The sequence below is a fragment of the Podarcis muralis genome, chromosome 14 (genome assembly GCF_964188315.1).
Source record: "Podarcis muralis chromosome 14, rPodMur119.hap1.1, whole genome shotgun sequence".
NCBI classification, from domain to species: domain Eukaryota; kingdom Metazoa; phylum Chordata; class Lepidosauria; order Squamata; family Lacertidae; genus Podarcis; species Podarcis muralis.
In genome coordinates this window covers 11,486,442-11,509,717 of record NC_135668.1, presented here as the reverse complement: position 1 = coordinate 11,509,717, position 23,276 = coordinate 11,486,442, and the positions used below count along the sequence as shown (strand labels likewise).

General features: G+C 46.9%; 2 protein-coding genes across 5 annotated transcripts in view; one reads left to right on the top strand and one right to left on the bottom strand.

Annotated features, from left to right (window-relative positions):
- Nucleotides 1-9,747, top strand: part of DMXL2 (Dmx like 2) — a 113,615-nt gene extending 103,868 nt beyond the window's left edge. For all 4 annotated transcript variants that reach the window (XM_077918492.1, XM_077918491.1, XM_028705439.2 and 1 more), the window contains 6 exons: nucleotides 236-363; nucleotides 1,659-1,736; nucleotides 4,385-4,476; nucleotides 4,577-4,629; nucleotides 5,492-5,709; nucleotides 7,798-9,747. In XM_077918492.1, coding sequence (XP_077774618.1) covers nucleotides 236-363; nucleotides 1,659-1,736; nucleotides 4,385-4,476; nucleotides 4,577-4,629; nucleotides 5,492-5,709; nucleotides 7,798-8,007 — 779 coding nt within the window. In that variant the 3' untranslated portion in view covers nucleotides 8,008-9,747. The remainder of the gene's footprint in view (nucleotides 1-235; nucleotides 364-1,658; nucleotides 1,737-4,384; nucleotides 4,477-4,576; nucleotides 4,630-5,491; nucleotides 5,710-7,797) is intronic.
- A 2,795-nt stretch (nucleotides 9,748-12,542) lies between these two features.
- GLDN (gliomedin) overlaps nucleotides 12,543-23,276 on the bottom strand; it is a 33,969-nt gene continuing 23,235 nt past the window's right edge. Inside the window, exons 7-10 of the mRNA XM_028706794.2 lie at nucleotides 21,331-21,414; nucleotides 21,122-21,247; nucleotides 20,440-20,590; nucleotides 12,543-15,082 (exon numbers count right to left, since the gene is read on the bottom strand). Coding sequence (XP_028562627.2) covers nucleotides 14,563-15,082; nucleotides 20,440-20,590; nucleotides 21,122-21,247; nucleotides 21,331-21,414 — 881 coding nt within the window. The 3' untranslated portion in view covers nucleotides 12,543-14,562. The remainder of the gene's footprint in view (nucleotides 15,083-20,439; nucleotides 20,591-21,121; nucleotides 21,248-21,330; nucleotides 21,415-23,276) is intronic.

Here is a 23,276-nt window from a genome sequence, read left to right as displayed (position 1 = left end):
CCTTTTTCTTAAAGCCGCTAAGCCGTTAATAGCCGCTAAGCCGCTAATAGCCGTGCTTTGCAAGACGAAAAAACCGCAAGACGAAGAGACTCACGGAACGGATTAATTTCGTCTTGCGAGGCACCACTGTATTTCATAGGAGGAGGAAGTAGGGGTATAGTAATTGCGATCTAGCGCATTTTCTTCTTTCGTTTAGTGAAGTGTTAACTTGGTCTCTTGTGGGTATGTTTCTCAGACCTTACAGGAGCCCAGGATGGTAGCGTCCGGATGTTTGAATGGACAAGGCCACAACAATTGGTGTGCTTCCGACAAGCAGGCAATGCACGAGTTACTAGATTGTATTTTAATTCTCAGGGCAATAAGGTGAGTGGTCCCATTTGTACTTCTGAATCAGCACTCAGGCTTCCTCTGGCCTGCTTACCTGGGATGAAAGCCCATTGAACTTCATGGGGCTTAGTGCTTAGTAGGACTGGATTGTTTATTGTTCTGCAGATCCTTTCCTTAAAGGGCAGCATTCTGCAGTCATTAGAATAGGACCAGTCGCACCAGTAGAGGTAAAAGATGTTGAATGGAAGAAGCATAAATACAGCAACAAGCTGTGTTAAGAGTTTGTTAATGAGCATTACTGAAAAGTCCATTGCAAAACTTTGGTCACAAGCATTTTCTAAAAAAGAGAACGAACACAAAATTGTGCTGACCACAGAGCTGTGATCAAAGGGAAATAGGGAGCTGCCTTCTGCAACCTCAGACTGTATGCCCATCTAGGGATGAGGCATCTGTGGCCATCCAAATGTCATTGGATGCTGGGAGTTGTAGTCTCAACAACACCTGAAGGGTCACAAGTGTCCCCATTTCTGGCTTAGAGTGATGGTTCCTGGTCTCTAATAAACTATCCCATCTAAAAGCTGCAAAAAGTTGCCGCTGAAATTTAAGCAAACGTTAAGTGCATAGCTGTCCGGAGCGAGCCAGCAGTGAATCACACTGTGCAAGTTGGGGTTAACTCTTTATTAGCAAAAATATGATCTGCACAGACTGGCAGAGTGTCATGAGCACAGCAGTTCACCCCCGGTAGGTCTTGCCCCATGTATCAGTTGCTGAAACTGAAGGCCCCTGCCTCCCCACATCTGCCTAAAGCCCCTCCTTTCCAGGGATTCCCCCAAACAATCAGAGACTGCATCTGCCCGAAGCCAACCTCTCCTCTGCCCTTTTTTTGCCTCTTCTGATTCTGGGAGACAAGTGGGGAGGGGGGCTTGTCGCAGTAGGACAGGGAGACACCTGTGACACTTCACCAATCTGAATCATCTCTGCCTGTTGGCCTCCCTCCTCTCCTGCTTCCACTTCCGCCTCTGATTCTGAACTTCTCTCTGCCACAGACTCTCCCTGCTCACTAAGCCCTCTTCCCCTTCAGCTTCCAGCACCACCTCCTCCCAGTCTTCTCCCTCTGACCACTCACTGCTGTCCTACCACCACTCCCCAGTCTCTTGGTAGTTCCCCAACTGGTTCCTCCCACCATTCCTCTGCGTCCAACCACTCCATGACAGTAGCCTGGAATAACAGTAGCAATATAGGCCCTGGTTAATGAAAAATAGCTGCTCTTGACACGTTTTCATAAAAGTCATGAATTCTGTTATGAAATGAGTGGCGTCTGTCTCTTGCAGTGTGGTGTGGCTGATGGAGAGGGATTCTTAAGTATCTGGCAAGTAAACCAAACTGCAACTAATCCTAAACCTTATCTGGTAAGTAAATCAAGCCAAGTTTTTATTTTGAGTCACCTCGTTTCTGGTCCCACTCCCCAAGTTTTAGGAAAACTCAAAGTAGGGAATCCAAGGAGTCAATTTGGTTGCAAGTTTCCAATTGGCTCTTCGGTGTACCGTCAGCAGTCTTCCCCAACCTAAGGTAAAGGTACCCCTGCCCGTACGGGCCAGTCTTGACAGACTCTAGGGTTGTGCACCCATCTCACTCAAGAGGCCGGGGGCCAGCACTGTCCGCAGACACTTCCGGGTCACGTGGCCAGCGTGACATCGCTGCTCTGGCGAGCCAGAGCCACACACGGAAACGCCGTTTACCTTCCCGCTAGTAAGTGGTCCCTATTTATCTACTTGCACCCGGGAGTGCTTTCGAACTGCTAGGTTGGCAGGCACTGGGACCGAACGACGGGAGCGCATCCCGCCGCGGGGATTCGAACCGCCGACCTTTCGATCGGCAAGCCCTAGGCGCTGAGGCTTTTACCCACAGCGCCATCCACATCCCCAACCTAGTGGCCTCCAAATGCCTTGGATTTCAACCTTCCTCATTCCTGACCATCGTCTGGGGCTGATGCAAGTTGCAAGTTCTGCAGCACCTGGAGAGCAGCCTCTGTAAAGGGCAGTGTTAAATGCATGCAGATTTGAACTTGATTTTTGAACTCTGATTCCCAGGAGGTGACATGGACCTTCCTAAGGGAATAGATTCAGGTAGGTAGCCATGTTGGTCTGATGCAGTCGAAATATATAAAAATTATGTATAAAATGTCCAGTAGCACCTTAGAGACCAACTAAGTTTGTTCTGGGTATAAGCTATTGCGTGCATGCACACTTATTCAGATAAGTATATATATTTCTTCTAGAGGACAAGGATCTAGAGATCACGCTAAGGGTGGCCAAATTCTGTGCGACTGCCATAAAACTTAGGGAACAAGCTTTACTACCAAAATGATCAAGCTTTTAAATGACAATTTTAGGTTATATTTTAGTGATCAAGATTTAATATATATTGTTAACTGCCGCTGTATCTGAATTGTCTCTGTTATACCCAACTGCAATTCAATGTATTCCTGCTGTGTTTTATGATTTTCCTCATATTGTAAGTGAGCTGGAACTGGTCTGTGACTGTAATAATAAAAATGCATATATATTTCTTCCCAAGGGAAGTCAGGCAAAAAGCAGAGGGAGATTTATCATTCTGTGATTAAAGATTGTTCTCAGTTGTGGGTGTGGGGAGGCAACTACCGTATTTTTCGCCCTATAGGACGCACTTTTCCCCCTCCAAAAATGAAGGGGAAATGTGTGTGCATCCTATTGGGCGAATGCAGGCTTTTGCTGAAGCCTGGAGAGCGAGAGGGGTCGGTGCACACCGACCCCTCTCGCTCTCCAGGCTTCAGGCAGCTCTGCGCAACCCTAGGGAGCCCGGTGCGAAGGTGCGGCGGGCTCCCAAGGGTTGCGCAGAGCTGCCTGCATTCCCGGGCTTCGCGCAGCTCTCCGCAAGCCTGGGGAGACCGGCGCGGCTACCTAGGCTTGCGGATAGCAGGCTGTTCTGGGGGCTGGGGTCGGGGGAAGCTCGGGCTTCCCCCACGCCAGCCCCATGCCTGGGGGGGAAATATATTTTTTTCTTTATTTCCCCCCCAAAAAAACTAGTTGCGTCCTATGGGGCGAAAAATACGATAATAGCTTGGGATGCAGAGTGTAAATAATCTACTATCCCTTTGCAATCAACACATACAGCCAGAGTGGTGTGATGGTTGGAGTGTTGGAATAACGCCCGAAGGACCAGGGTTCAAATCCCCACCCGATCACTGGGTGACCTTGGGCTAGCCACACACTCACTCTCAGCCTAACTTGCCCGACAGGGTTGTTGATGTGAGGATAAAATGGGGACATGGAACTCTGTACACCTTGAGCTCCTTAAAGAAATGCTTAAATAAAAATAAACATAGAGCAACTGTGTGGTTATGCCAAGAGAAAGGGGGAAGCCTTTTGGGGGGAGTGCTCTTTGGAACACCCTCCCAAGGAACCAGCATTTGCAGTATCAGAGCAAGACATTCGTCTTCGCCCAGGCGTTTATATTTGTCTTATGGTGCCTCCTGGCTTCGTATGTTTTATAGTTTAAGTGTTCTGTTGCCCCTTCATTTTACTCTCTTAAGGAAGGATGCCAATTGTGATGTTTTATTCTGTTCTATTTATATTGCTGTACATCGCCCTAGAATCCATCACGATGAACGGTGGTTTTCAAAGCGTTTCAAGCAAACAAGCAAACCCATGTTTCTTGGGTTATGGCCCTGCCTGCACTAGATGGTTAACCATGGTTTGGTTTTTGAACTTTGCAAGGCACAGGAAACCCTTAATTTATGAGTGCAATGTCCTTTAAGACTTTCACATTTTTCATTATTGTTTATCTTCTCAGCAATTGCAGAAAGAGAAATGGCAGTTATAAATGAGAGGGTTGATTGCTTGCTTAGTTCCATTTCCTGTTCGTTTTCAAGCTGCCATTACGCTGTTCATCTGTAGCTATAACATTTGTGTTCCCGACTGTTTTGCTTGTGATGATGATGTCGCAGAACCCTCTGAAGTTGGCGTGAGCCCTTTTGTACCTCTCGGCTAATAGCATTTCTGTGTCTCTTCTTTTTCAGAGCTGGCAGTGCCACAGCAAAACCACAAGTGACTTTGCATTCATTACCTCTTCGAGTCTAGTAGCCACCTCTGGGCAGTCCAGTGACAACAGGTCTGTCCAGAGGGCAAAAAAATGGGAGGAAGGAGTGATTGGTACACTTGGAGAATAAGCAATACTAATTTTATTTTTGCGTGTCTTTTCTTCTTCCCAGAAATGTGTGTTTGTGGGACACCTTAGTGTCACCATCCAACAGCCTCATACATGGTAGGTTTATTGCAATACATCTTTGTATTAACTCTGTGATGTGCAAGTGATTTGAGATGCCTTCCTGTATTCCTGGAAGTTGTGCTTAGGAGTCTTGCTTAGTCCTGCGGATGGTGGTGTGTACTGCCCTTTTGCTAGTGATCATGTGCTCCACAAGCTCATATTTTTGTTGGAGGTGCCCAGATGTTTGCCGCTGGCAGTCATGCCAGGTACAGCAGTGGAGGCTGGTCCATTAAGGCAAATGGGGCACTGCCCCACCAATCGCAGCCTGCCCTCTACCAGCCACCGCTTGCCAGCTGTCATACCTACAGCCAATCACAGGGCAGCTGTGCTTGACATTGGTTCTGGCTCCACCTACCGTTTGGGTTCACTGCCTTCTGCCCCACTAACCTCACAGATGCCTGCCACCACTGAGGTACTGTCAACTCAGATACAAATTGCTGGTTTTAGACACTGATGCCCATGGGTGCCAGCCAACATGGCCAGTGAATAGGGAGGATGAACCTTTTATATTATTATTACTACTACTACTACTGCTACTACTACTACTACTACTACTGTTGTTGTAAAAAAAAAAAGCACAAAAAAAGCCTTAATTATGATGGGGGGATAAATTTGCTGCTTAAGGGTAAAACAGGAGCAAAAAAGCCTGAATTACTGTGCGGGGGATTCAAATTTGCTGCAAAACAGTAAAAACGGACACTCAGGAGCACGTTCGGCTTCCGGAACAAAATTCGAAAACTGGAACACCTACTTCTGGGTTTGCAGCATTCGGGTTCCAAGTTGTTCAGGAGCCAAGCTGTTCAAAAACCGAGGTAGCACTGTACTAAAAGCTTGCTTGGTCGTTTGTTTCCTCACTCAGCCTTCACTTGTCACGATCACGGTGCCACCGTGCTACAGTACGCACCCAAGCACCAGCTGCTGATTTCGGGAGGCAGGAAAGGGCACATCTCCATCTTCGACATCCGGCAGAGGCAGGCCCTGCACACCTTCCAAGCCCACGACTCTTCGATCAAAGCGCTCGCCCTGGACTCTTCCGAAGAGTGCTTTTGCACGGGCTCCGCAGAAGGCAATGTGAAGGTAAGCGGAAGTTCGGGCGGACTTGTGCTCTGTGACCTCTGATACAGGCTGGCAAAATACGTTTTGTGTGCACTGCGTAGAAAAATGGTGCAGGTGTTGCCCCACTCTGCAGGGCTGACTGCTCCGCTCCTCAAAATTGAGGTGCATGCAGTGACTTCCATCCACCACCTTCACCCGGATAGCTCTGTCGGTAGAGCATGAGACTCGTAATCTCAGGGTCGTGCGTTTGAGCCCCACACTAGGCAAAAAGATTCCTGCATTGCAGGAGGTTGGACTAGAGGACCCTTGGAGTCCCTTTCCAACCCTACGATTCTATGAATACTCTGGGCAGACAAAAGAAAGTACCGTATTTTTCGCTCCATAAGACGCGCCCGACCATAAGACACACCTAGTTTTTAGAGGAGGAAAGGGGGAAAGCCCCGTTTTTGGGGGGATCAGCTCACGCTAGTGCAACTTCTTTTGTAAAGGAGAAAAGCCCCTTTTTTGAGTATCAGCTCAAAGTTGTTGAGCTTACGTTGCAAAGGGGGGGAAATCCTGTTTTTATGGGGTTCAACTCACAGTTCTGCAGCTTCTTTAGGAAAGGAAAGGGAGCCGTTTCTGCAGTTTCCAGACAGATAACCTCATCAGCCAGTCACATGTCGCTGGGGGAACAAACAGCCACCTTGCAGAACATTCAACAATGGAGGCCTGGGCAAGGGGGCGGGGCCGGAAAGGGAGCCAGCGATCGACCACACATTCGCTCCATATGACACACAGACATTTCCCCTTACTTTTTAGGAGGAAAAAAGTGCATCTTATGGAGTGAAAAATACGGTACTTCTTCATGCAGTGCATAGTTAAAACTATGGAACTCACTGCCACAGGAAGCAGGGCTGGCCACCAACTCAGAGGCTTTGAAAGAGGATTAGGCAGGTAACTTGCCAGAAGAATAAGAAATCAAGATAAACAAACTTTTTTAATAAAAGAATGGAAATGGTTCATTGAATATTTACATATAAATTGTAGACGGATAAAAACATTGGCAGGATTATTGTCATAACCTGCAGTTTTACGAGAGTATATATTTAAAGTAGATGAATAAATGAGCAAATTTAGTTAATTTGGATAGGCGGAAGATATTAAAAGTAAATTTAAAGAACCGCCGAAAGACGGGGAAAGGAAATCAAGTTTTGAAAGGTTAAAATGATTGTAAAATTAGTGAAATGTATAGACCTGAAAAGTATAAAGAAAATTAAAAAAGAAAGAGGATTAGGTAGATTCATGGAAGCTAAGCCTGTCTGTGCCTACCAGCCACGATGGCTGTGCTCTGTTTATGTGCTGTCTAAGACCCAGCGTTTATGTGTGCTTAAGCATGCCCCTCTCCCGGGGGTCTTGCCCCACATTATATGGATTCAGTCCTAGGATAGGGACCTTCTGAGGATCTAGTCCTAGGATTGGAGCCTAGGAAACTGGCTTAAAGCAGGTCTAGACCATTTGTACACCCAGGCCCAATATTGTCTCTCTTACCTAGCAGCTGTGGTCTAAATCACTGAGCCTCTTGGGCTTGCCAGTCAGAAGGTCGGTGGTTCGAATCCATGCAACGGGGTGAGCTCCCATTTCTCTGTCCCAACTCCTGCCAACCTAGCATTTCGAAAGCACACCAGTGCAAGTAGATAAATAGGTAGCGCTGTGGCGGGAAGGTAAACAACGTTTCCATGCACTCTGGTTTCCGTCACAGTGTCCCATTGCACCATACGAAGTTTAGTCATGCTGGCCGCATGACCCAAAAGCTGTCTGCGGACAAACGCCGGCTCCCTCGGCCTGAAAGCAAGATGAGCGCCGCAATCCCATAGTCACCTTTGACTGGACTTAACCGTCTAGGGGACCTTTACCTTTCCAAGGTCTCCGGGAGAGACACCTTTACCATCACCTGTTACCTGGTATTTACTAACTGGAAATGGCATGAATTGAACCTAGGAACACCTGCATACGAAACACGAGCTCTACCACTGAGCTGTTGTCCCTTCCTTCCACTAAAGGAGAAAAATGAGATCACCCGGGTCCCCAAAATTGACTGACAAGGTCCTTGTCCGCCCTCTCTTCCTGCAGGTGTGGAGGCTGACAGGCTATGGTCTGATCCACTCGTTTAAGCACGAACACGCCAAGCAGTCCATCTTCCGAAACCTCAGCACCGGAGTCATGCAGATTGAGATGGCACAAGGCAACCGCATCTTCTCCTGTGGAGCGGATGGTACCCTGAAGATGCGAGTTCTACCTAACGCTTTCAGCATCCCGTCGGGCCTCTGCGACATTCTGTAGACTTTGCTGCCGCCGCCATTCCCTGTCCGAGAAACGTGGCTGGAACCGGTACCGTGGCGTAGCGAGCGTTTAAGAAGGGGTGTCGCCACGCTGCATAATCGAGAGTTAATTATTGCAGCCTTTAGTTGCTATATAGTTGAGTTAAGAGGAAGAGCGGTGTTTCGACACCCCCCCCCCCACATCTTTATTTTATTTTTTTCTCGTTTAAAGCACTGCGTTTATGAATTGATGGGCTGGGAATGCATGCACTGTACGGGTGTCGACGTCCCTTGCACAGTGACCGATGGGCTTGTGCTCTGTGACCCATGAGATTGTTTACTTAAAGTAAGCAAAAAGATGCTTATTCTCCTGCAGTTGCAGCAAAATCCCTAAAAATAAGCTATTTTTGATGTACTTTTCAGGATATTCTCTTCCAAATCGCTGCCGCTAAGTTGAAGCATGTCTGCAAACCGCCCCCCTCCCTCCAATTTTGAAAATGATTTGCTATAATGAAGGGTATTCGAAGTGAGCGTGATTTTACATTGTTGATGTCGTCGTTATTTATTATTATTATTATTATTATTTTGGGTCATGCCACTATGAAAATGTGACTACCACACAATCCGTGAAGCTGTGTGCAATGGGGAATGTACTGTGGGCTGATGTGTATATTCTTTGATGCTGAGACTCCCCTATTATGTTTTCCCCTCCCAGAAATAGCATTAATGCACCGTTGGAGTACTGTAATTTTGCACAGAATAACATTTCTCGGAACCTGTGGGATTTTCCTTGGAATCGTATGCCACTTTTGATTTTCTGTCTGTTTGTGCTGAAGCCGTTTTGAAACGAACCAGGCCGCCCACCGAAACGGAGGCCCTGTGGCATTCTCCCCCTTTCCCTTTCCTAACGTTTGGTACAGCTGACCACTGTCCCGATACGATTTGTTGCATTTCTTTCTCCACATTCCAATCCACTGGCCGGACAGGGCAGGAAACCAAGCCACATTATGACATCAGTTCAAGTCACTACTGAGAGCTGAGGGTGGGAGAGAATGCAACACAGGTCTCTGTTTTCATCCGAGGCGCCGTGATTTTCCTAATATCAGATTCCACCTTACTCCTCCCCCCTGCCATTATTTTGAGTCCTGCCTTTTGTGTTAGGAATGTAATTTGTGAGCACTAAGTGTTTGTTGTGAACAGGAAACCTCTTTCTAGTCATCCTTTTGAGATCTGAGTTTTATTTTTACGTAGGGCAAAAAAAAAAAAAGCAAAAGAAGGAAGGGGAAAAAAACCATACAGATTGATCTTTCTTAAAGCAAAGCTGTAGAAGAAACTACTGATATAGACCCATGCCACATTTCAGATGAATGTCAGGCTTACATGTGGCCAGCTAGTAAATAGTTGACAAAATTGGTAATCTTGAACTGTTTCCACGGCATATTGTATAAACTATGCAGAGGTCAATATTGTTTGCTTGTAATATACCAGCTATTGTTTGTCATACTTAGATGTATTTTTCTCTGTTGTAAAACAGGAAGACACGTTCTTTACCAAGATATAACGGAGCTGATGTCTGTGTATTTAAATGTTTAACAAATTGTATTTTTTCCCCCTCCAGTGAGAATTTATGTGTCTGTGCTGTATTCTAAATCAGAAATATATATATATATATATGAGAAATATATATATATGAATGAGATGGAGTAAAATGCACCTTTGTCTAAAGGCAATTTTAAGTGCAAGCTGCAAAGTATATATATATATATATATATATATGAAAAGAAAGCAAATGTCCTTTGTTAGTTTTACCTTTGTAAGTTAAATAAATTCCTTTTATTTCACGGAATGCCCTACAGTCTTTGTCGTCGTGGTAGCGTGAGACTTTGTAAGGCGTAATAGCAACAGTTGCCCCCAGGTGTTTAATATGGAATATATGAGGTCTCAGGGCGGTTCACATAAAAAAAAAATCACAGTATATAAAATAAAAATAAAAGCAATAACCCAATAATAAAAGGTAAAGGTACCCCTGCCCGTACGGGCCAGTCTTGCCAGACTCTAGGGTTGTGCGCTCATCTCACTCTAGAGGCCGGGAGCCAGCGCTGTCCGGAGACACTTCCGGTTCATGTGGCCAGCGTGACATCGCTGCTCTGGCTCGCCAGAGCCGCACACGGAAACGCCGTTTACCTTCCCGCTAGTAAGCGGTCCCTATTTATCTACTTGCACCTGGAGGTGCTTTCGAACTGCTAGGTTGGCAGGCGCTGGGACCGAACGGCGGGAGCGCACCCCGCCGCAGGGATTCGAACCGCCGACCTTTCGATCGGCAAGTCCTAGGCACTGAGGTTTTACCCACAGCGCCACCCGCGTCCCAGGTATGGGATGTTCATCAGGTCTACCAAAAGACTGGTTAAAAAGGAACGTTTTTGCTTGGCGCCTAAAGGTATATAATGAAGGTGCCAGGCAAACCTCCCTGGGGAGAGCATTCCACAGATGGGGAGCCACTGCAGAGAAGGCCCCGTTCTCTTGTTGCCACCCTCTGAACCTCTTGAGCAGGAGGCACACGAAGGAGGGTAGGTTCATATGGAAAGAGGTGTTCCTTGAGGTATTGCGGTCCTGAGCTGTTTAAGGCACTTTATAGTCAAAACCAGAACTTTCAATTGTAGAATTGGAAGGGACCCCGAGGGTCATCTAGTCCAACCCTCTGCAAGACAGGAATCTTTTGCCCAGTGTGGGGCTCCAACCCACAACCCTGAGATTAAGAGTCTCATGCTCTACCAACTGAGCTATCCCAGCTCAGCTGGTGAACCTCCTTTCATCCAGAGGGCTGCTTTCCCTTCGGGGCAACTTTCCAGGGGCCACATGCCAATGGGTGGGGCCAGAGGCAAAAGTGGGTGGCACAATACAGCAGGTTAGTTACTTCATTCCCCCCTCTCTCTACTTTCCATTGAGTTCAAGGCCACCTTAAAGGTAAAGGGACCCCTGACTATTAGGTCCAGTCGTGACCAACTCTGGGGTTGCGGCGCTCATCTCGCTTTATTGGCCAAGGGAGCCGGCGTACAGCTTCCGGGTCATGTGGCCAGCATGACTAAGCCGCTTCTGGCAAACCAGAGCAGTGCACAGAAATAACGTTTACCTTCCTGCCGGAGCGGTACCTATTTATCTACTTGCACTTTGATGTGCTTTCGACTTGCTAGGTTGACAGGAGCAGGGACAGAGCAACAGGAGCTCACCCCGTCGCGGGGATTTGAACCACCGACCTTCTGATCAGTAAGTCCTAGGCTCTGTGGTTTAACCCACAGTGCCACCCACGTCTCAAGGGCACCGTAAAGGTGAAGGTACCCCTGCCCGTACGGGCCAGTCATGTCCGACTCTAGGGTTGTGCGCTCATCTCACTTAAGAGGCCGGGGGCCAGCGCTGTCCGGAGACACTTCCGGGTCACGTGGCCAGCGTGACGAAGCTGCTCTGGCGAGCCAGCACCAGCGCAGCACACGGAAACGCCATTTACCTTCCCGCTATAAAGCAGTACCTATTTATCTACTTGCACTTAGGGGTGCTTTTGAACTGCTAGGTGGGCAGGAGCTGGGACCGAAAGACGGAAGCGCACCCCGCCGCAGGGATTCGAACCAGCGACCATACGATCGGCAAATCCTAGGGACTGAGGTTTTACCCACAGCGCCACCCGTGTCCCCAAGGGCACCTTACGGCCAGGCAAATATACTCAAGGGGGGTACAAAATGGGGCCAGAGAAAGTGGCCCCTGGGGCCGCATTTCCCCATCTCTGTTCTAAAGCTTGGTCTTCTTATTTTAAAAAAGGTAAAGGACCCCTGGATGGTTAAGCCCAGTCAAAGACGACTATGGGTTTGCGGCGCTCATCTTGTTTTCAGGCCGAGGGAGCCGGCGTTTGTCCACTGACAGCTTTCCTCGTCATGTGGACAGCATAACTAAGCCGCTTCTGGTACAACGGAACACCGTGACAGAAACCAGAGCGCATGGAGACACCGTTTACCTTCCCGCTGCAGCGGTACCTATTTACTTTCACTGGCGTGCTTTCAAACTGCTAGGTGGGCAGGAGCTGGGATGGAGCAGCAGGAACTCACCCCGTCACAGGGTTTCGAACCGCCGACCTTCCGATTGGCAAGCCCAAGAGGCTCAGTGGCTTAGACCACAGCACCACCCGCTTCCCATGGTGTTCTTATAAGCTTCATGAAGAAAAAACAGAGTGCTATTTTAGATTTTATAATGTGTGAACTTTCAGATGCATCCTAGAACACAGAGAGGACACACCTTCCTCTCTCTTCATGCCCCTCCAATCTACTGCAGAGGCATCATAATAATAATATTGCCCCACTCCCCAGATCCCATGTCTTGCACACAGTCGTCTTGCAGCAATGCTGGGCTCCTATTCCTTGCACGCAATTCTGTGTGTATAAAAAAGGGGGGTCTACATCTTCCATTTGGTTTCCCCCCCATTATTTGAAGAGGGATTTTCCTCAGGAGCAGTGTCAAAAATGAAAGGGAAGGCTTACATTCCTCCACAGAGTACAATTCTCTTTCACACACTTACCTGCTAATGCTATTTTAATTTATTTATTTTTAAAAAGAAAAGGCCTTGCACATTAAATGCAAGGATGCATATCAAGTTAGTTTTGGCTTCACGGTGGTAGGTGAAGCTGTAGCTGTTTCTGGCATTTGTTTGACCCCAGATCATTCCCAGAGGTTGCCCTCTGACGGATTACTTTTGCAGACTTCCCACTTTGAGAAACATTTCTCTGCCAGGAGCAAACACTGCCATTCCCATCACCGTTCGACACATCCTTCCAAAACAGCCGTTGTCGGCTGCAACAGGAGTCAGGGAGTCCATGCCAGTTGGGCCAATGTCCCCTTTATTTGCCAAGATTCTCATACATGCATCTTTATGCCCCAGTTGAGAAATATATACACAGAGAGAGAGACATTCAGCCAAGATTACAGCTAAAAGGTGCTGGGAGTGGGGGGATGACTTCAACGGAGAATTGAAAATGATATCTCGGATTCAAGGACACATTTCAGTGGTCAGAGCAGGGCTGGAGACTATCATGTTAAAGAGAGCTGAAGGGGGTGTTTTAAGAAGCATTTTCTGCCCTGTATGTTCCACAAACATCTCCCTCTTTTGCTCCAGAGCATAAAACAACAGCCAGTTGAAATGGGAGGGCATCCTATTCTGGCAAAAACGTCACGCAAATAGGTGTTTTGACAGAAGAGGCTGCTTCAGGGCAATCGTGGCTTCTTTGCCATGAGATATTCGAGCAGAAGCTGTAAGGCAGGTGTGAGGAACCTGTGGCCCTCCATATGGCCCTGAACAACAGCTCCTATCAGCCTCAGGAAGCTAGGGATGACAGGAGTCGTCGTCTGGCAACTTCTGGAGGGCCAAAGCTGCCGCAAGCCTGCTGTGAGAGTTGCAAGATCCTAGAATGAGATCAGGGTTCGATGAGATGGCCCATAAGACCATTTAGAGCAGCGGTTCTCAACCTGTGAGTCCCCAGATGTTGTTGGACTACAACGCCCATCATCCCTGAGCTCTGGCCTTGCTAGCTAGCGGTGATGGGAGTTGTAGTTCAACAACATCTGGGGACCCACAAGTTGAGAAAGGCTGATTTAGAGCAATATGTATGATCACCTAAGCAGCCACACGCAACCAACAGACCAATAAACTGAAGGTTGCATCCCGACGTTTGTCACTTAGTGGTATACTACTTCTGCTGGCAAGATGCTTTGCGGCAGGAGGACTTCATTGCCTGAGATAATGCACAAGCACGTGGGTCGCTGCTGTGCAACAAGTTTCTGTTGCATTGGATTCCACTGTTCCACAACATTAAAATATCCTACCTGCTATGCAAAAGCCTTGTGCTAGTGGGCAGGGAACACCGGGCACAGCACTCGCAAGTTTAAAAATGGCTGGCGTGGACCCTAGCCATACATTTAAAAGGACGCTTGCACCACTTTTACAGCTCTGGCTCCCCCCAAAATAAATCCGGCAACTGCAGTCGGTTAAAGGGTGTCGGGGGTTGCTAGAAGACAACCCAAGACCTCTGATCCACAGGACCCTTAACAAAAACTACCGTTCCAACACGAAAGTGGTCCAAGCATGCCTTAAATGTATGGTGCCATTGTGGCCCAGGTCGTGAGAAGGAGCGCCGTATGGGAGCTGCAGGCTTTTAGACGCGTTCCTGGGGTCTTTGATGAGAGGTGCCACATGCCTCCATTCGTGCTCGAAGCACATGGCATTTGAAAAGGTCTTCCTCCCACACCACAGCCTCTCTGCGAAACAAAAGCCTCACTGGGCTTCTGCCGGAATGCACCACTCGCTCCGACATTGAGCGGCCTTTGTTCTGCAAAGCCACAGAAGCCTACGTAATCTAAACATCTACGCTGGGGACACAAAGGGGGGATGAGAACAAGCCGCCCTGTCTGTACGCACATTGCTTTGCGACTCTCCTCATATGGGAGATGTGCAATTGCTTTCGCCGAAAGGTTTGGAGAGCCGAATCTCCAATATGGACGACAGGCAAAGATGGCCCTCGTGGATTGGTACCAAGTGCATTCAGCCGGCAAAATGGACAGGGTATTGCATCAGGAAGCCATGTTCCCATGTGTTGAGGCGCTTGTCCCCTTGGTTATAGGAAAGCATAGCTAGGACGGGCACAAACGACGAATCGTCCTGCTTGGCTGGGGAAACTTTGGAAGCAAAGCCTGCGTCGGATAGCGACAGTTTCAACTCAAAGCTGGTGTCCAGCTGCCTTTCCCTCCAGAGATCATAAGCAAAGGCGACATGCGTGTGGTTCTTGTCGGTGATGTACAGCACTCCGCAGGCGACGAAGGCGTTGCCGGCTTTGGACTGCGGGTATGTGGTGTTGATGTACCGCAGCACTGAGAAGGTGTCCTCGTCTACGTGCGCCACCATAATGTGCTCGTCTGGCCTCGAGAGGTAGAGCACCCAAAGCCCGTTCTCGTCCACGGCGACGCTGAAGTAGGATTTGGAAGCGCCGAAGAGGTACTTGCGCTCAAAGTACCAGGCGTTTTTCATGGAGAGCGTCTGCGAGGACTGTGTCGCGAAGTCGTACCTGCGGAGAGGGTTTGTTTTTTTTTTAAAAAAAATATTTATTAAAAGTTTGAGATTACAGAAAGAAATAAAAAAGAAAGAGAAAAAGTAAACAATACAAATCAATACATTACAATACATATATATATATATATAAAAGACACAATACATCAAAACAAAAGCAAAAACAATTAAAAACACCTCCAATATTTCCATATCTTTATCTTTCATTAACTTGTTTCGTCGACCTCCTCACACCTCCCTTTTTTGTATTCTAGTTATTAATTATTTCAGCAAATCCTTTCCATCTTTCACTGTTTTTTGTCATTTAATTGTCTTAATTTATTTTAACCTTATCTTACCATTAAAACCTTAAAACTTATTTATACTTAACTCCTTATAACATTTCTACTAAAGCCGTATAATTTCATTCCAACATTTTTCTAACACTCATTAATTTTACAATATTTCTCTAAATAAATTTTTAAACTTTCTTCCAATCTTCATCCACCGTCTCTTCTCCCTGGTCTCGGTTTCTGTCAGTCCTTTCTATCAAAGGAGAGGGTTTGAAGCAAAATACTTCAGGGCGGCTCAAGCGGCAGGAGGGCTGGGGTTTATAAAACAAAATTAACACACCCTATTTGTTTCCGTGTGTTTTATACTGAAAGGAATGGAAGAACATGAATCCAGATTAGGAACCTCTTTAATTCCAAGTCCACATTCCCTTCTGGGTAACCTACCAGAGCTGGGTGATATATCAATATATCATCGAAAACCGAAGTCCGTATCATGATATTGCTTGCATAATATATATATTTTAAATTTATTTATTTGGTTTTTCAACTTTACAGAGCTATAGCAAACATAAATCATAAAAACAAGATTCCAAGGAATCTCCTGGACTCCCATCCTCCCCTTTGTGGGTCCGACTATTAATCAATTCCTCCCGCATCTTTTATGCTAATACAAGCCCTTTACCTCTTCCATTATGTCCAGAATCAACCTTAAACTACAAGTGCTATTCCAGTCCTACTAATGATTTTAGCTGTTTACAATGGCCTTTAAGAAAAGTTATGCATTTTCCCCATTCCTTATTAAAATTTTGGACCTGGCAATATATTGTGAATCACAGTGTGTGTGTGTGTGCGTGTGTGTGTGTGCTATGCAAAAATCACGATGCAGAAAAAACCAGCCAATGCTTCTCTCGATTCCTGCAGCCCCTTTTAACTCGGCAGACTCAATTCTCTCCTGCCATCTGCAAGGGGCAACGAATCACAAGAGCAGGCGCCAACAAAAATCACGATGCAGGAAAAACCATAGTATGTCCCACAGAGGACCTTAAGGTCTTCAAACAAAAACATCTTGGAGGTCCCAGGCCACAAAGAGGTTAGGCTGGCCTCAACCAGAGCCAGGGCTTTTTCGGCTGTGGCTCCAATCTGGTGGAACGCTCTGTCACAAGAGACTAGGGCCCTGCGGGACTTGACATCTTTCCGCAGGGCCTGCAAGACAGAGCTGTTCCACCAGGCCTTTGGCCAGGGCACAGCCTGACTCCCTCCTTTGGCAGTCTTCACAGAACTCTAGCCCAATGGTTGCCATTAATCTGATTTGAATTGATTTTAGAATGAAATGATTTTAGACTGTTGTATCATTTTAATGTTGTTAGCCGCTCTGAGCCCGGCTTCGGCTGGGGAGGGTGGGATATAAATAAAAATTATTATTATTATTATTATTATTATTATTATTATTATTATTATTATGCCAGCCGATGCCTCCACAGAGCTCCATCCTTATTTCAGACATCGTGACATATTGGTATATTGTGGTTCAGCTGGTGATGTATCACAATGTTGAAAACATTGTGAACAGTGGTGGACTGGGCCAGGGGGGAAACAGGAGGAAGAAATGAATATAAATTTATACGGAAGTAGACTAGTTTTTACACCTCCGTGCATACTGTACTTCCCCTCGTAGTGCGATCATCGCCAGAGTTCCCTGGGAAGAGGGATTGTAGCTCTGTGATGGGAATAGGAGTCTTTGAACCACACAAAGCACCCTTAACAAACTACCCTTCCCAGAAAAGTGTAGTTTAAAGCAGGATGATACTGCTTTAAATGGACAGTGCGGATGGGGCCTCTGTTAGAGATCACCAAAAAAAGGTTTTCTGGGGAGAAGAGGAGGAGAGAACATTGAAACAGGCAGATTGGAAAGCTCATACAAGTTTGGATCCATGTGTGCATCATTTCAGTTGCCAATAAAAATGGAGTCCTTTGTTCAATCTGTCAAAATTCCAGTAGGTTTTATGTTCTGAGGGATTAGAAGAATGCCTGCAAATTAGATGCCATTTGGACGGCAAATGTCCAATTTACAGGCAGCAGAAGACTGGACTGATTTCCATGGAAATCAGTGGCTAAACTGGAGCATGCCTCTGAATGTGTTTTTCTGGAAATCACAAGAGGAGATTTGCACTCGTGTCTTGATTCTGGGCTTCCCACAAGCATCCGATTGGTTGCTGGGATAATGATGGTGGTGATGATGATGATAATTCCCAGAATTCCCAGGGAAGAGAAATTGAGAATTGTAGCTCTGTGAGGGGACTAGGGGGCTCCCCTAACAACTACTCTTAACAAACTACAGTTCCCAAGATTCTTTGGGAGAAGTGATGACTGCTGTGGCATAATAGTGCTGAAGTAAAAATAATAATAATAATAATAATAATAATAATAATAATAATAATAATAATAATAATTTATTATTTATTATTTATACCCCGCCCATCTGGCTTGGTTTCCCCAGCCACTCTGGGCGGCTCCCAACAGAATATTAAAAACACATTAAAACACCAAACATTAAAAACTTCCCTAAACAGGATGACAGCCTAGATGGGCCATTGGGAATCTTCTTAGGTTCTAATGACTTGGGTGGCAAATTCTGAAATCCAATCAAATAAACTGCGACCAGGACATAAAAGCAAAAATTGTTTCCAAGCAAGGAGATTGAGCAAGCATTCTGGCCTTGTTCTTGCCCTCTCAGAGCCGGGATGAGCAACTCTCTGAAGTACAAAAGCATTGTTTTAAAAATAATAATACTGGAAATGTTTGGAGAACTGAGCCACAGAGATTAGGAAGCCCTGAAACTTAATTCAAAAAGTGCCCAACGGGCATTTTTCCATGGGCTGATACAGTTTGTTGAGAATCTTCCAAAAGTTGAGTTGACCGCAAGACACATCCCAAAGGAAATGAGCTCTACCTTAATGATGCCACCCACAGGCTTCATATGCTATACCTTTAAAGCACATTCGTGGCAAGCTTTCCCCTCAAAGAATTCTGGGAACTGTAGTTTATTAAGGATTGCTGAGAATTAAAACTCTGTGGGGAGTCAACCACCGTGCCCAGATTTATTTGAGGGAAAGAAGCTTTGACTGTGGTTTAAGGGTCCAAAATGATGAGCATGCACCCTAAGATTGGGACCACACGGCTGAGAAGCAAGTCTGCCACAAAGTTTGCTGAAGGAAAAGGTCATTCTGAGGACAGTTCAGCATTCAAAGCAAGCAAGGCAAAGAAGCTCTTAAAAATGATGTTCCCTTTTGTTCCTCAAAGTACAGAACATGCCACTTAAGAGTTAAGAGGGAATAGCAGAATGCACCTGTCTCTCTTATCATTGCCCCCAAGAGAGCCAATGGTTGCGTTCGTATGTAACACTAAACTACAGTTTGGAACCGCAGGGTCATGGGAGTGCAGTCTGCTCAGTTTCTGGTTCACCTGTGGTACAGCCACAACAAGGCTGCAAGGTTTCACTTCCGTTTTCAATTAACCATCACTGAACCAAACCTGGGTTTAGTGTTAACCATGGTTTAGGGAAACAAGGTAAAAAGGTACAGGTGAAGGAGCCCTGGACGGTTAAGTCCAGTCAAAGGTGACTATGGGGTTGCGGCACTCATCTAGCTTTCAGGCCAAGGTAGCTGGCGTTTGTCCACAGACAGCTTTCCAGGTCATGTGGCCAGCAGGACTAAACCGCTTCTGGTGCAATAGGACACAGTGATGGAAACCAGAGCACACGGAAATGCCATTTACTTTCCCACCATAGTGGTACTTATTTATCTACTTGCACTGGCATGCTTTCAAACTGCTAGGTTGGCAGGAGCTAGGACAGGGCAACAGGATTTGAACCACTGACCTTCCGATCAGCAAGCCCAAGAGGCTCAGTGGTTTAGACCATAGCACCAATTGCGTTCCATAGGGACAGCAAGACGGGACCATAAATGACCATTTGAAGTAGTCTTGTTTTTCCACAAGCCACTGTGGAAAAGAACAAGAGCCTGCAAGGTGGATGAACTGCATTTGATTATACACACCCACCCACACCCACACACCCCCATAGAATTGCACCATAGGTCAGTTTCAAAATACATTGCCAAAGCAGGAAGACAAAACAGATCAAAGGCACAGCCAAAGAGAAAAACATATGCCTCACTCCTAAAGCTCAAAAGAGATGGGGCCAACCAAACCACTTTTGGAGGGCAGTTCTGCAATCTGAGTGCCACTACCAAGCATGAAAACCTTATGCACGTGTCTTGGAACATAAGATACTGCCTGATGCTATCAGGTCTGCAAACTGTCTCTTGCCTGGTTTACAAGCCTTTTGTCAGAGGAACCAAACTCCCCAAAGCCTTCAAACGGCCGCTAGCAACATCAATCTCCCTCTGAGTGTTAATCATGGACAGTTAAGACATTATATTCCTCCCACTTCAGCCGCTTCCACTGCTGAGATGAAAGGCCATTGTTGGAAGAGGCCTGGCGTCTCTAAACCCCCTTGCCAAGAAACCGGGAGTGTCTCGAACAGAGCAAATTACGATCCAGGGAACCTCTCTCATTTCTCTGCCTGCTTCCCTAGGGAGAAAGGTCAAGGAGGCACTCACACCTGCTTCTCAAAGGCAAATGTTTTTGTTGGCGTCAGCATCAAGGGCGATGCTGGAAAGGGCAAAAGAGCAGAGGGAATCTTTCGCTCGCTCTCGAAATAGCATCCAGCCACCCAATAACACCAAGGCTGCAATCCCAGCTCCCACACAATGGAGCCTCACGATACACACTCGTCCCATAAGGTAAGCCCTCAGCAAAGCAAGCTGTTCAAAGCCAGTCTTTGTTGAATGGCAGCAATGAGAAACAAAGGAAACAGCCTTACAAAGACTCGCCCCATCGGTCCGTGGAGCCCCGTGTGGTCTGCGATTCCTGGCAGTGGCTCTCCAGGGCTCCAGAATTGGGAGATGCCAGGGTGGCAGATCCTCTACCGCTTAGCTACCTTAGTGCCATTCAGCAGAGGTTGCCAGGTTCCCTCTCCCTGACGTGGCGCAGAAGCCCCTTCGCTGCCCCCTCAGCTACTTACTTCACAATAATGTTGCGTCCGACACGCTGATAGTACAAGGTGTTGTTATAGATGGCATGCCCACAGCCGTAATATTGCCAAGGGAGCTCGATGGTGCTGTAGCTGTTGTTCCACAGCGCAGAGATGTCCTCGTATTCTTTAATCATGTGGCCTGTTCAGGGGAGGAAGGCATGGAAGAAGTTGGTTTGTTTATTACATTTATAGGTTAGATTACCGCAATGTGTAGGGCTGCCTCTGAAGACGGTTCGGAAACTTCAGCGGGTGCAGAATTCAGCGGAGCAAGACGGTTTGAGCATATTACACTGACCCTGGTCTGACTGCACTGGCTACCAATTAGTTTCCGGGCCCAATTCAAAGTGCTGGTTTTGACCTATAAAGCCATAAATGGCTCGGGGCCACATTACTGCAAGGAACACCTCTTTCCATATGAACCTACCTGGACCCTGAGATCATATTCTGAGGCGCTACTTGATGTGCCCCCTCCTTGACAGGTCCAGAGGGTGGCAACATGAGAACAGGGCCTTCCCTGCAGATGGGGGTGGAGACGCTCCTTCAGGTATAGATGGGTTAGATTGAGTGTGTGTGTGTGTGTGTGTGTGTGTGTGTGTGTGTGTGTGTGTAAGCAGTCCACGGTCACCCATCCTGCTGCATTGCTGAGTGAGGATTTGGACCCTATCCTCACCTGTAAAATGTTCAGCGATCCAAATTTTTTCATCACTTCTGTTGGCGAGATCCATCATCCACGCTCCATAGCTCTGTCTTAATTGTATAATCTCAGCTGGGTTTCCAATGGATTTAATGATGCATTCTGATGTGGAGGGGGAGAGAAACAAAATCAGCACCACTGGCCAGCCTTAAGTAAGCAAAGCGATCATTTTTAGCACAGGCTACCTGGTTTTCTGTGCTGACGAAGGTGTCCCTTCTCTTTTGCTTTCTCCACCAGGGTATCGTCATTTGGGATAGCACAGGTCTCCCCTAAACGGTGCACAAAAGGATAGGAACACACAGAGAGTTCTGTTATTATTTTGACATGCAATCTAACGTTGCATGAACTATTCCTGGGTTGCATCCAATACCAGTCCTACACAAGAGTAGTCCATCTGAAGTGAATGGACATGGCTATTTTACAGCAGGCCTACTTAGCTGGAGACAAGTCCATCTACACAACAACAAAAAGAAGAATTAAATGGAGGAATGGCTAAGGGAAAGCCACTATTTCCAATGGCTTTTCAAAACACTGTTTTGCTTCTGCTGGGGTTTTGTTATGACTTCCATATTTTCAGGGCTGCCCAAGATGGGGAAATAAATTCATCATCTCTCCAAGATGTTTGTGAAATCAAGATATGCATTAGTACATAAAAAGCCCCTTGGTTCATACGTGTCTCTCATTGATCTAACCATGTGACCTCTTTCCAGCCACGGCAATTTGTGTGTGAAGAGCCCAAAATTAAAGACACAATAGACACAGAAATTTGATTAAGGCTTTTGGCAATAATTTTGGCCACAACTTTATTGATTACAGCATGTGAGTGGTTGCTTAGGCATGGTTCCAGACTACCTGGACCCGCACTGTGGCAGGAACAGGACTGACAACTGGGCACCACCAGAGGTCAGTAAGGGGAAGCATCCTGGGTGAGTGAGAAGCTGGCTTCAGTCTCACAGCTCACTCCAGCTGCTCCCAGGGGCTCAGGCGTGGCCCGAGCCCCTTTACAGGGTTGGGACAAAAGCAAGGCGAGCCCCTGGATTCCTTTAACGGAATTCCCTAGCAGCAGCAATTGGAAGGGCAGGCCAACCACTTCCCCTCCACAAAACATTGAGCCAATGCCTAACCGCCAACCTTACAAAGTTGTGCTGAGTTGCTACACGAGGAGAGAATGCCCTCTTTCTCTATCCATTTCCCCCAGTTCACATTCTCAACAAGGCCCCATAACATTCTGAAACAGCATTTTATCTTTTTGGGTAGAACAGTCAAGGCCCAGGCTGGCATTCCCAATGTGCCAAGAGCAGGATTTGCATTTGGGAACAAGCTTTGACGAAAGGAAACAAGAAAGTCTAAGGACGACTGTGTTTCCAGTTCATCCAAGGCCTGGAGATACATAGATGGCAACTGTCTGAAAATCAGAAGTATATAAGCCCGAGAGCTAATTGCAGATGAACAATCTAACTGAGGAAGAGGTGAGTTTTGCTTCACTGGGGGGTATTTAAGCAGAGGCTGCTGAAATTGCGAGACTGAGATCCCTTCCATCCCTCGCCAATTCTAGCCTTGCCAGCAGAGTCACAGCAAGGAGAGAAATGGATGGATTTAGACATCAGCATGGGTTCGCCGGAGGCCCCCTACCCACAAACCAAGGCTTACCTTGCAAACAGCTGCTCATATCCCTACCACTACTAATCTCCCTTTCTCCCCCTCCTCCTTCTTGTTCCAGATAAGACAGAAGCTAGACACAGCATGGGATGGAATCTGTGGGGTGCTAGTTCCTAGCGTGAGCTAATCAAGCAGCCCCCAAAATAGCACAAGGAGGAGAGGGCAAGAGCAATGTTCTCCTCTGCCATCCTTGAAGTGGCACAGCCTGTTCCGAGGACTGGAGGAGGACCACGTTCCCACTTCACAGGCTCATTACGAGGGTCCGTGTTAAAAGGAAAGGTGAGACACTCCAGAAATAGCACAATGGGAAATAGGTTCTTTACGGGACATTGCTTGAGAAGAATGTAGGAACATAAGAAGAGCTCGTTGGATCAGGCCAATGGGCCATCTAGTCCAGGATCCAACCAGCTGCCTATAGCAAACTGGTAAGCAGGATGCGAGCACAAGAGCCTTCTCCCTTCCTGTGGTTCCC